Raw genomic sequence first — 12,982 nt, 5'->3', positions numbered from 1 at the left:
AGTTTAGTTGAAAAGTGTGTAAAGCGGTGGGACCTATCAATATTTAATAATAAAGTTGAAATAGTGGAGAAAAGTAGTGGGTGTAATAGTGTTTATATTATAATATAATGGAGATAGTGGAAGAAAGTGGTGGGTGTAATAGTGTAAAATAGTGTTCAAAAATAGTAAGTATGATAGGTTATTTTTTTTTGATGTCCCAAAAAGGAATAAGGGTCATATGAAATAGGAGAGAGTGAGTATTAAATATCTAATCAAATGCTATGCGGGGCCCACGTTTGTGAATAACTTAATTATTTAATAAATAATTATTAAATAATGAATTAAATGCTAAGTGGCCCCGCATATGGGTCCCACATCAATGAATTAGTGAATTATTTAGTCGATATTTATTTCATATTGTTTAATGCTAAGCGGACCTCACATGTGGGCCCCACATTAGTGAATTAATTAATCAGTTCGTAATAAATATTTAAATATTAAATAATTAATTAATGAATAATTAATTAAATGCTATGTGCGCCCATGTTATTGAATTTACTAATAATTTAATAACTAATTATTTAAATATTTATTTATATTATTATTAAATATTTAATCAAATGCTATGTGGGCCCCACGTTAGTGAATAAATTAATTATTTAATAAATAATTATTAAATAATGAATTAATTGCTAAGTGGGCCCCACATATGGGTCCCACATCAGTGAATTAGTTAATTACTAGTCGATATTTATCTAAAAAATTATTTAATGCGAAACGGTCCTCACATGTGGGCCCCATATTAGTGAATTAATTAATAATTTAATAATTATATATATTAATATCTTTTACTTAATTTTTAAATAATTAATTAAATGCTAGGTGGACCCACGTGTGGGCCCCACATTAGTGACTAAATTAATAATTAATAAATATATATATATATATAAATAAGTAACTTTTAAATAATTAAGTAAATGCTAAGTGGGCCCCACATTAGTGAATTAGTTAATGTTTGAACATTTAATTTCTAAATATTTAAATAAATAATTACTGAAAAATTAGTTAAATGCCAATTAGGGCCTAGTTTTCCTTAATTTGTATTTAAGGTTCGCATTTAGTGGTTTGTATATAATCATTAGCCTATATACTGACAGACAGACATCGGAAACAATTTCGAAATTGATTTTGGATTTCAGATCTCGGATTAAATATCAGATCGGTAAATACTTTAATCCAAATACAAATACAAAAAATTTTGAATACGAATTCAAATCAAAAATTTCGGATTCGATATATCCAAAGTTTCGAGTTTCAGATCTAATATCCGTGGGATCATATTATTTTGTCATCCCTAATTGTACGCATTGTCATAGAATTGTATGTAGCAACATGTCTCAGTTAAAAATTTCAGCTTTACATTCTTTTTACCAGATAAAAAAAAATCAATATATCATGTTTTAAGGGTATGGTGTCATCAATTAAGATTTAAAAGATTTTTTCATTTATGAAATTTGGTAGTATTCAACTGAAACTTTAAAAAATGTATCATAATCTTGGAGCATTTTATTAGGATTTTAAATTATGTTACAAAATATTATAGTATTCAATCAGGAGTTTAAATTATTCCTAAAATCCAATGATATTCAATTTATATTATTTAGTATCCATTAAAATACGTTAAATATTCAAATACTGATGAATATTTTTGGAATTCATAAAATAATAGATTTTAAGAGATTGTTCACTATATTTTATTATATATTTTATGTCATTACTGTTGGCATGACCCGTTACATAAAGTAGATAATTCTTTGCATTGGAAAATCAAATATTGAAAAGATAATCGACTATATAATAAAAATCCATTAAAGAATATATTTATTCGACAGTTTAACGTGAGAAACGTATAATTTACGATGGGACCCACAAAATCTAACTAAATGCAGTATCAAAATAATATCTAGCAGATTCTGATATGTGCACGTAACGCCTGGTCCAGCTACTATATAACGACTGTTGTACATTCCCAGAGAATTGTGTGTAGCAAACATGTCTCCGGTTAAAGATTGTGACAAGCACAACAAGATGCAGGGTCGGGGCAAGAATATCAAAATGTCCGCTTCATGTGCTGCTCACATCTCTCAGTTGACAAAAGATTTGGGCTTCAAGTCCGAAGATGAAACTCTTCAGTGGCTTCTAGACCGTGCGGAGGGGCGTGGCACTGCAACTCCGTCTTCTAATGCTGTTGGTGGGGCCTCTTCTGAGACCCCCAAAGTGCCTGAGAAAAAGAAAGCTGAGCCTGTTTGCCAGGATATTGTTCCGAAGACCTCGGGATCTGCGCCTGTGGGCCCCACTCCCGTGTTTATACCAGGGAAAGGGTTTTGGATGGTGCCTGATGATGGGGGCAAGCCGCAACAGGTGTGGCCTGTGCCGCTGGCTCTCACTCGTGGCATTGGCGTGAAGATGCAGGGTCCATATGCGCCGGGGTCGTCAGAGCAGAACCAGAAGCCTTAGGTCCGATGAAATGACATGTTTTTGTTTCGTATAGGAGACATTTGAATGTTTTTACAGCTTTGGTGGGTCCTTGATCCTTTAAAGTTTAATAATTTTATTTTAAAGAGAGTTTTGTGTGTGTCGAATTTCTATAATTTGTTTCGTAACTTATAAAAATAATCGAATATCATATAAATGAAATTGGCTAGCGACGCTTCGATTTTTCAAGATGACTTGAGTTTATAAAATCAACGGTCAAAATCCCAAACTTTTGGGTTTGTTTATCGAATGACGTGATTAACTTGACTTTAGTCTCTTTATATATTCGTATTATGTTGTTGTCTTCTCCATTTTTGTATGACAGGATACATGTATTTGTGTGTTTTTCATCTTCATACCGAACATATATTTCAAGTTCTTAATCAAATATATATGTGTAATTTTTGTGATTTCTAGATATGTATTTTTAACAAATCTTTTCATATTGTCGAGTTACATATCTAAAGAGTGTGTAATTGCATAATAGGACAATTTTTGTTAATTAAATAATGATGATTTTGGTAAGGGAGTATTTGATTTGTGGGCCTCTTTTTGACAAATTGGGACCAAATTTTACTAATTTGAAATGAACTTCGTTAGACAAATATCCAATTGATTATGCAATCATATTGAAAATCAAATAAATAAGATATATGATGAGCGATTTTGTTTCCGGATCGTTTAATATGTCAAATACAATTATTTTTGTTTATTGTTTATTTTAATTTGCTTTAAATGTGTTAGATGTATATAGCTTTAAAAAAAAATTGCTAAACATATTCAATTTTACTATTGAATACTCCATTGTCCCCCTCAATTGTTTACTGGAAGATGGAGACTCTGACATACATTCTATGCTCTCATAAAATATAGTTTGATAAATTGTTTTGAACTTTTTTTTCTTCTGAACAAAAGTTTAATGTTTAAATTTTAATATAAAAAAATTGAAAAATAAATTATGTAACTATGTTTTATATGCGCCTCAAAATGCGTTCAAGCATTGTAAAAAAACCGTAAAGAAATGAGAGGGACAGAGTGAGTAATATCTATTCCGTCTCATTTTTTTAAAGTTTTTTTCTTCGATTAACATGCATTACAAGATATATATAAAATATTCTTAAAACTTATTTTTACAAATTTTCTTTTATTAAATAAAAATTTAAACATTAATTTTTTATTTAAAACATTGTATAATGTATATGCGGTCCGGTCCGGTCCAACCGGAAAATCCCCGGAATGGACCGGTTTCCTTATTTTTATTTAGCGTTATTTAATATTTCTGTGTGCACATGTTGTTTATGACATGTGCGGTGCTGTCATTATATTTTTGATATATTAACTAATTTCGACGCCTGTAACGTACAAGATACGGTCGAAAATAACTATTTTCAAGGTAATATCTCGTCGAAATTAATTTTGACATAAATTTTTTATCAAATTATGTGAATTGTTTTTGTAACTTTTGCTCGATCAAATATTCTAAATCATTAATGTTGCCAAAACTCAAGTTATATATAATATTTGGTAAAGTTTCTACGACCTTCATCTTCCCTGTCTGATGATCCAGATGAATCTTTTAAAGCATCAGGTATATTACTATGTAATTGTAGCCTATGTTAAGACAATAGTACATCTCTAATGGTGCTCTTAAATCTTTTAAAAAAAATAATATAATACGTGACTTCTAGTAAGTTAATACATTGAATATTATGACAACTCCAACCCTACTCATATTGGCTCATTATTCATATTTTATTATTATTTGAGAGAAAAGTTGGAGAGAGAATCAGAGAGACATGAATTCATAGAAGGAAGTGATTATTTTATTCAATAAAAATAAGTTCTCTTTAAATTTGAACTTAGAACTAAAGATGGAGCAGTGCAATACCAGAACCAGCTGATTGCAAAACTCACACCACGCAACAATCAACACCCAACAGGCATTTTAGCCTTCAATATAGATACTTAATTTTCATCACACACATTGCTGAACGATTAAAAATTAAAACGTATGATCAGATAATTGTTTTCATAATAATATTAAAGTGTCATTATCACCTACCGTCCTTTCCGGTCTAGGCTGGTTGGGGTCGATTATTTTCCGATCTGGTCCAGTATCATCAGTACCGAAAATATCAGGTTCGCTCCGGCCAGGTTTTGAACAGTTTTCCTGCATAACATGATGTGTATTAATATTTGGATATTAATACATAGTGTACTGCCTTATGTTAGAATATAATATGATCTTGGTAAATCCTCCTCCTAATATCTTGAGATTTTAGGAGAACTGGCTCCTTAACATGATATCAGAGTTTAGGCTCGCGGGAGACTCGAGTTAGGCGATGTTATGCCCTAAAAGATGGTGTCGTGATCCACTCTCGACCCATAAATGGACTTTCGGGTGAGAGGGAATGCGTTAGAATGTAATATGATCATGTTAAGCCCTCCTTCTAATATCTTGAGATTTTAGAAAGTGGTCAATTAACACCCTAGTTTCGCATATACCAGGCGCATAATAGTTTAGCTAAAAAATTTTAAATCAAGAACTTTGGATCTTCAGACCTGTACTTTGTGTATTCTCGGAATTGTGTTGCTAACTTAAGAAGAGTAAAAAGAATGAAAGACATTGCCATATTGGTTACAGAATGTCCAAAGAAACACTATATATAACTAGCTAGTCCGGTGCTTCAGTATTAAACAATTCCACTTCTACTGGTATGGGAATTGTCCGTCTCCTACCATCTGTAAGACCATGTCAGTTTCTTGAAAAACTATCCAAGACTGATAAACAGTTATCAGTATCCGAGCTAAAGGAAGAGACCTTGGCTTTGCCAAGTTCATCCTCCATCTCGATGTCTTTATCCAGCAGAATGAAGCAGCCTATGAGCTGGAAGAAGCTTCAGAAGCCAGGGATAGACAAAAACAACAACCAGTGTCTGAAATCGTTGAACTAGATAAGCCCGTCAACACAGACGAGCCACAGAACAAAGAAGATGGAGGTACTGTAAAGTCAGAGATGGAATTCAGGGGTTTAGATCACGCAGATTCACTGGGCCTGATACTGATCAGTTGCAGAGCAAATTACCTAGTCAACTGGCTGGTAAATGCGCTGACGAGCCTTAATCATCCAAATTCAGAAAATGCACTTCCATTAGTTACAATATATGGACCAAAGGTATACGATTTGATCGAGGGCCAGCAGTGGGTTTCAATATATTTGATTGGAAAGGCGAAAAGGTTGATCCTGCACTTGTACAAAAACTAGCTGACAGAAACAACATTTCTCTTAGTTGTGGATTTCTGAAAAACATATACTTCTCGGACATGCAAGATAACGAGAGAAATTTACTAGAGAGCAAAAATCCTGAGCAGGCAGGACCTTTGAGAAACAAAAAGGATAAATGCATATTAGGAATATCTGTTATTACAGTTTCGCTTGGGTTCCTTACAAACTTCGAAGATGTCTGCAGACTCTGGGAATTCGCTTCAAAATTCCTGGATGCAGACTTCGTGGAGAAAGAAAAATGGAGATACCTGGCTCTTAACCAAACAACCGTTGAGGGTGTAAGACATGCTCTACATTCTCTTAAAAAAAAGACTTATGAGGTTTCACATATTGTTTCATCTTTATTAAATGATTGAATTAATTCTTTTATTTGTATCTGTTCCCAAAAATGATAGATTCATTAATGTGAAGAATGTATATCTCAGCTGACCTTCAATCAGACTGTTGGTATTGAAGGGGAAATGAGGATCTGAATGTCTGAGAAAAAATAATTTTTCCGGTATATTTTTCGGCTTAGAGATAACGACTAAAATTTTAGTTTTTTAACAAGAAGGCGATGACATAGAAATGGCTTCCCAGAATTGGACCCTACTGTCATTATCTTTGTTATTGCCTTATCTACGTAGGATCAAGTGAAAAAACTCAGCTCAGCATCTCAAGGTGCAAGTCCATGTATAGCTCAGTATCTCAAGTTGGAAGTCTAGTGAAGTTTTGCAATATTAGCATTCTGAACCCGAGACTCTCTATAAATTGAACTGTGATAGCTTGTCAACTGATCTAATTAAACCGTAAAGTGTTGGAAAAGGCGTTTACCGAATCTATACTATACTATAAAAAGCCTAACATAGGTATAATTTGTAGTCGTACAAAATTTTGGTTCTCTAAAACTAAAAGTCTACAACATGTAGATAGATATTAAACAGTTTCATATACTAAAAACACTCCTTATGTATATTAATATCTTTTTAAATATAATTTATAATTAGTTGAAAAAGATGAAACTACTGTTAATAACATATATTAATATTAAAAAAATTTATAGATAAATGTATAACTAATTATAAATATACAATTTTGAATATCTTTTGTCTAAAATACATATAAATAATTAGAGACGCTACTTTTTAATTATAATATATTCTACTCGAAATTTAACTTTAACGTGTTCTATTTCATTACAAACACGAACCATTACGTAACATATGAAGATATATGAAATATGAAAATTTTGATTTAAAATTAATTGAATAATAAACTATCACATATTAATATCAGAAAAATAATTATAGATAGATAATAAATTGTGAAAGCTAAATTTCTGTTAGAAGATATAATCAGTTGGTTAATATAATTTAACTAAAATCCAAATTATTAATATTAAAATACTAATAAAATGATATTAAGATTTAAATTATAATTAATAAATTACGAGTTATATAAGCGCCCGTGCTTTGCACGGGTTAAAGGCTAGTCATATATAATTCAACAGTGCATGGCTAAACCATAATTTTAAAGGACCAGAGCATGAATTTTTTTAATAGGAATATCAACAAAATCTCACTAATTTTTAGAAGGATAATACTACGTATCCCTAAAAAGTCTTTTCAAATTTTTTTACCAAATAACATGACAGACAAGTGTAAAATTATGATTGAGTGATTGATAATTGATACATATATAAGGAATCTCATTATTATTGGAGCGAATGCAGTCAATCAGATTTCGACACATCATTTTGTTATAAGTTTTTGAGTACCTAACATTTTCTTTTTTAGAAATACATTTTGGGCTCGGAGAAGAGGAACTCTACAGATATTCGAAAGTGAGTCCGGACCAGATTTTAGCCGCTGTAGACATCTGTACAGCATGTTACAGAATTGTCCTGTTCATCAACCTGTCGCTATGTGCACCCTTTAGTTGAAAAAACTTTTCTAAAATATAGAATTAGGTGCAACTTTTACCAGCCCAAGTATTGTGCAGCCTGTTAGATTTTAATTAATCTAAACATATTTAAAATAAAATATAGCTGTTATATGGCTATATATTAATAGCTAAGTTGGTCAGATAATAAGTATTAGCGTAGGAATAGGAGCTGAATAAAGTAGTAGAGTAAGGTTAGAAGTTTGTTCTGCACTGGTTCCTAGTTTTTAGCACTTTAGTGTTTAATTAGCTTTCAGTTAGTAGTTCCTATAAATCTCTGTACGTTGCATGAACTAATAAATGTGGCAGTCTTACATTCTTCTTCCAGTGTTATATTCATACAAGTGTGTGTGTGTGATTATAGTGCTACACGTGGTATCAGAGCCAGGTTACTGTTTTCTGCTCAGACATCTCAGGATGGAAACAAGCAAGTCAAAGGAGAGCTCGTTTGGCTTAAGCTATCCTATGTTAACGAAGACCAACTACACAACATGGGCACTGAAAATGAAGGTGTTTATGCAGGCACATGGGGTGTGGGAGGCCATAGAACCTAAAGACGCGAAGGCTGTGATCGATGACAAAATTGACAAGCGGGCTTTAGCTGTCATCTACCAAGGAATTCCAGAAGACCTACTGCTGGCTCTTGCAGAAAAGAAAACGTCCAAGGAGGCATGGACTGCTGTTAAAACTATGTGCCTGGGCGCAGATAAAGTGAAGAAGGCAAGAGCACTGACGTTGAAGGGAGAATTTGAAGCCCTGTGCATGAAGGAAACTGAGCAGCTCGATGAGTTTTACATGAAGCTAAATGGTCTGGTAACAAATATCAGGGCACTAGGAGAGAAAATGGAAGAAGCGTATGTAGTAAAGAAACTACTCAGAGCTGTTCCCTTAAAAATTTCTCCAAATTGCATCTGCTATTGAACAATTTGGTAATTTAGAGGAGATGTCAGTGGAGGAAGTAATTGGCTCATTGAAGGCTCATGAGGAACGGTTACGTGGGCAGACTGAAACGAACCAAGGACATCTTCTGTTGACTGAGGAGGAGTGGAGAAGAAAGGAGAACAATGAAGGGCAACTGCTACTCACTCGAGAAGAATGGTTAAAGCGAACCAGCAAGGATGGAACTCGAGGCGGTGGAGATTATCGCGGGAGAGACGGAAACCGTGGTGGACGGGATAGAAGTAAGGTGAGGTGTTTTAATTGTCAAACATATGGACATTTTGCTGCAGAATGTCGTAAGCCTCGGAAGGAAAAAGACATGCAAAAGGAGGTGAACCTTTCCCAAATTCAAGAAGATGAGCCAGCTTTACTTATTGCTGAAGTCGGGAAAGCTGAAACAAACGCGATGTTGTTAAAGGAAGAGACAGTAATCCCAAAGTTAAAGAAAAATATTGAGAGAGAAAAAGAATCACAAGTTTGGTATTTGGATAATGGTGCCAATAATCATATGACTGGACAGCATGGGAAATTTAAGGAGTTGGATGAAAGCGTGACCGGACAGGTGAAATTTGGAGATGAAATTTGGAGATGCATATGGTTCTACCGTGGATATTAAAGGTCGAGGAGTTGTCTCATTCAGGTGCAAAAATGGGGAAGAAAAAACTCTCAAAGAGGTATATTATATCCCCACTTTGTGCAACAATATTATAAGTCTGGGTCAATTGTCTGAGGCCGGGAATAAAGTAATTTTGCAGGGAGATTATTTGTGGGTGTATATATGAAGAACGTGGAAGGCTGTTAATGAAAGTGAAAAGAACTGAAAATCGCTTGTACAAGATTAGTCTTGAGGAAAACCAGCCTACATGTTTACTTACAAAATCAGAGGAGAATACATGGCTATGGCATGCTCGGCTTGGACATGTAAATTTTCAAGCCTTGGAACTTATGTCGAGAGATGAAATGGCACATGGCATCCCAAGGTTGATTCAACCATCAAGGAAGTGTGAAGGCTGTTTAATGTCTAAGCAATCCAGAAGCCCTTTTCCATCTCGAGCAAGATTTGAAGCCAGTGAGAAATTGAAGCTAATATATGCAGACATTTGTGGACCTATTTCACCAGTGACACCTGGAGGTAACCGCTATTTTCTTTTGTTTGTTGATGATTTCAGTAGAAAGATGTGGGTATACTTGTTAAAAGAGAAGAGTGATGCATTTTTGGTTTTTAAAAGATTTAAAGTACTGGTTGAGAATCGAACAGAGAGAAGGATAAAAATGTTAAGGACAGATCGTGGTGGAGAGTTTTGTTCAAGAGATTTTGTATCATATTGTGAAGAGGTCGGCATTCAGAGGCAATATACAACGCCATACAACCCGCAGCAAAATGGGGTGGTGCAGCGAAGAAATCGTACAGTGGCTGCAATGACAAGAAGCCTCCTGAAAGAGTCTGGCTTACCCTCGTTAATGTGGGGGGAGGCAGCGCGCGACTCTGTTTATGTACTGAACCACCTGCCTACTCGTGTTTTAAATGGTAAAACTCCATATGAAGCGTGGAGTGGCAAGATTCTAGATTTGGCTCACATAAGGATTTTTGGATGTGCGACGTATATGAAAATACCTATGGTGCATGTTAAAAAATTGGATGATCGTAGTAAGTTGGTTGTGTACCTTGGCAGAGAACCAAGAACAAAGGGAAATAGGCTGTATGATCCAACCACTGGAGCTGTGCACGTTAGCAGGGATGTAGTGTTTCAGGAAAGAAATTTCTGGTCTTGGGAGCAAGCTGAAGAAAGTGTTGTATCAATCCCTGGATATGTTACTATGATTAACAGTGTAACAAATGATGGAAATAGTGATGATACACAGCAAGAAATGTCAGCGCAAATAGAGCAAGGAATGTCAACGCCCACACAGTCATCTAATGCCGGCACATCTGAATCATCTGCATAAAAAACGGACGTAATATCTGAAGCAAGCAGTGGACCTCGCCGTTTTAGAGCATTGGAAGAGTTGTACAACGAAACAGAGATAATAGACATGCTTGATGAACTCATGTTACTGAAGGTTGAGGAGCCAGTATCATACAGCGAGGCAGCAGAAGAAAAGGAATGGCAGCAGGCTATGAATTTGGAGCTGGAGACTATTGAGAAAAATAAAACTTGGACGCTCATGGATTTGCCGCCTGGACATAAAGCTATTGGGTTGAAATGGGTCTTTAAATTAAAGAAGGATACGGAGGGAAATGTGGTAAAACATAAGGCCCGTCTTGTTGCTAAAGGCTATGTACAAAGAAAAGGAATTGATTATGACGAGGTGTTTGCTCCGGTGGCACGTCTAGAAACGATACGCTTGTTGTTGGCTCTCTCAGCAAAAGAAGAATGGGAAGTGCATCACCTTGATGTAAAATCAGCTTTTTTGAACGGAGAACTTCTTGAAGAAGTTTATGTCACTCAGCCTGAAGGATTTGTGAAGAAAGGACAAGAACAAAAGGTTTATAAATTGTCGAAGGCGCTATATGGGTTACGTCAAGCTCCGAGAGCTTGGAATGCACGGTTAGATAAATGTTTAAAGGATTTGGGTTTTAAGAAATGTTTGCATGAGCAGGCTGTGTACACTAAATGCAGAAATGGGAGTGTACCGATAGTTGGGATGTATGTCGATGATTTACTAGTTGCCGGCTCAAGTGAACTCGAGATTAAGCTGTTCAAGGAGCAAATAAATAAACAATTTGAAATGAGTGATCTGGGTTTGTTGTCATATTATCTTGGTATAGAAGTTAAGCAGGGAAGGTCATCAATCACATTGAAACAATCAGCATATGCCAAGAAAGTTTTGGAGAAAGCTAGAATGTCAAGGTGCAATTCGTCCAAGTACCCAATGGAACATAAATTACAGCTTGATAAAGATGAAGGAGGACAACTGGTGAGTGCAAAAGAATATAGATGCATTGTTGGGAGTCTGAGATATTTAACTCATACTCGACCAGACATTGCATATGCGGTTGGAGTGGTAAGCCGATTTACGGAGAAACCCACTGTGAAGCATCAACAAGCAGTGAAGCACATCTTAAGGTATATACAGGGTACAATTGATATGGGTTGGTATATGCAAAGGATGGAAGCAAACGGGCGTTAACTGGTTTCACTGACAGTGATTTAGCTGGTGACGTCATTGATAGAAGAAGCACATGAGGAATGTGTTTCTATATAAACGGGAATCTGATCTCGTGGGCTTCACAAAAACAGAGAGTGGTCGCTCTTTCTTCGTGTGAAGCAGAGTATATGGCAGCAACTACTGCTGCATGTCAGAGTATATGGCTTCGAGGATTGTTAACAGAGTTATCAGGACAGAACATTGGAGCAGTTACACTTTGTGTAGATAACAGGTCTGCAATTGAGTTAATGAAGAACCCAGTTCTGCATGGGAGAAGCAAACATATAGACGTCCGCTTTCATTTTATCCGAGAATGCATAGAACGAGGTGAATTGGTGATTAAATATGTGGTCTCACAAGAACAGCGTGCGGACATTCTGACAAAAGCACTGGGTAGAGTCAAGTTTGAAGCTATGAAGAAGTTGATTGGAGTCCAGAACGTTACTGCAGCAGAGCTGAATGAATAATACTGAAGACATGTTTAGATTAAGGGGGAATGTGTTAGATTTTGATTAATCTAAACATATTTAAAATAAAATATAGCTGTTATATGGCTATATATTAATAGCTAAGTTGGTCAGATAAGTATTAGCGTAGGAATAGGAGCTGAATAAAGTAGTAGAGTAAGGTTAGAAGTTTGTTCTGGACTGGTTCCTAGTTTTTAGCACTTTAGTGTTTAGCTTTCAGTTAGTAGTTCCTATAAATCTCTGTACGTTGCATGAACTAATAAATGTGGCAGTTTTACATTCTTCTTCTAGTGTTATATTTATACAAGCCTTGCCGATTTGTCGGGGCCATTCACGTTTTCTGTAAGGTATTTTTACACTGAGATGTGTCGATCTCTCTGAGAAGGAGCCATATGTAAATCTTGACGAGACCGATTGAAAATAGAATATATTCCTATAAAAGTAAAAATATCAAGTCAATAAATATAATATATTAATCAAATATTTTACATTTTTTAAATCTTGAAATCTCGTAAAATTGTTTGATAAATAAATGATTGATTAGTTTCTTACACAAACCAAAATCTTTAACCCAAAAAACTCCTCAGAATTAGATATTTAAATTCAAATCTTTATTTCAATCCCATAATTACAAAACATTAATATTAGCGAAATAGAGTGACCGAATCTCTATAATGTTAGGATTTGTCCCACATCAGTTGTGGGT

General features: G+C 34.8%; 1 protein-coding gene across 1 annotated transcript; it reads left to right on the top strand.

The window, feature by feature from the left end:
- Window positions 1-2,031: 2,031 nt before the first annotated feature.
- On the top strand, window positions 2,032-2,496 carry LOC108217107 (transcription factor TCP9). Its single transcript, XM_017389957.1, has one exon. The coding sequence runs from the start codon at window positions 2,032-2,034 to the stop codon at window positions 2,494-2,496; it is 465 nt and encodes a 154-aa protein (XP_017245446.1).
- Window positions 2,497-12,982: the final 10,486 nt, after the last annotated feature.

The sequence above is a fragment of the Daucus carota genome, chromosome 1 (genome assembly GCF_001625215.2).
Source record: "Daucus carota subsp. sativus chromosome 1, DH1 v3.0, whole genome shotgun sequence".
Taxonomy (NCBI): Eukaryota; Viridiplantae; Streptophyta; class Magnoliopsida; order Apiales; family Apiaceae; genus Daucus; species Daucus carota.
Note: the sequence above shows the minus strand (reverse complement) of the source record. Positions and strands in the feature narration are given on the sequence as shown.

Coding starts and splice junctions, on each gene's coding strand:
- LOC108217107 (XM_017389957.1), top strand. CDS start 2,032: ATGTCTCCGGTTAAAGATTGTGACAAGCACAACAAGATGCAGGGTCGG.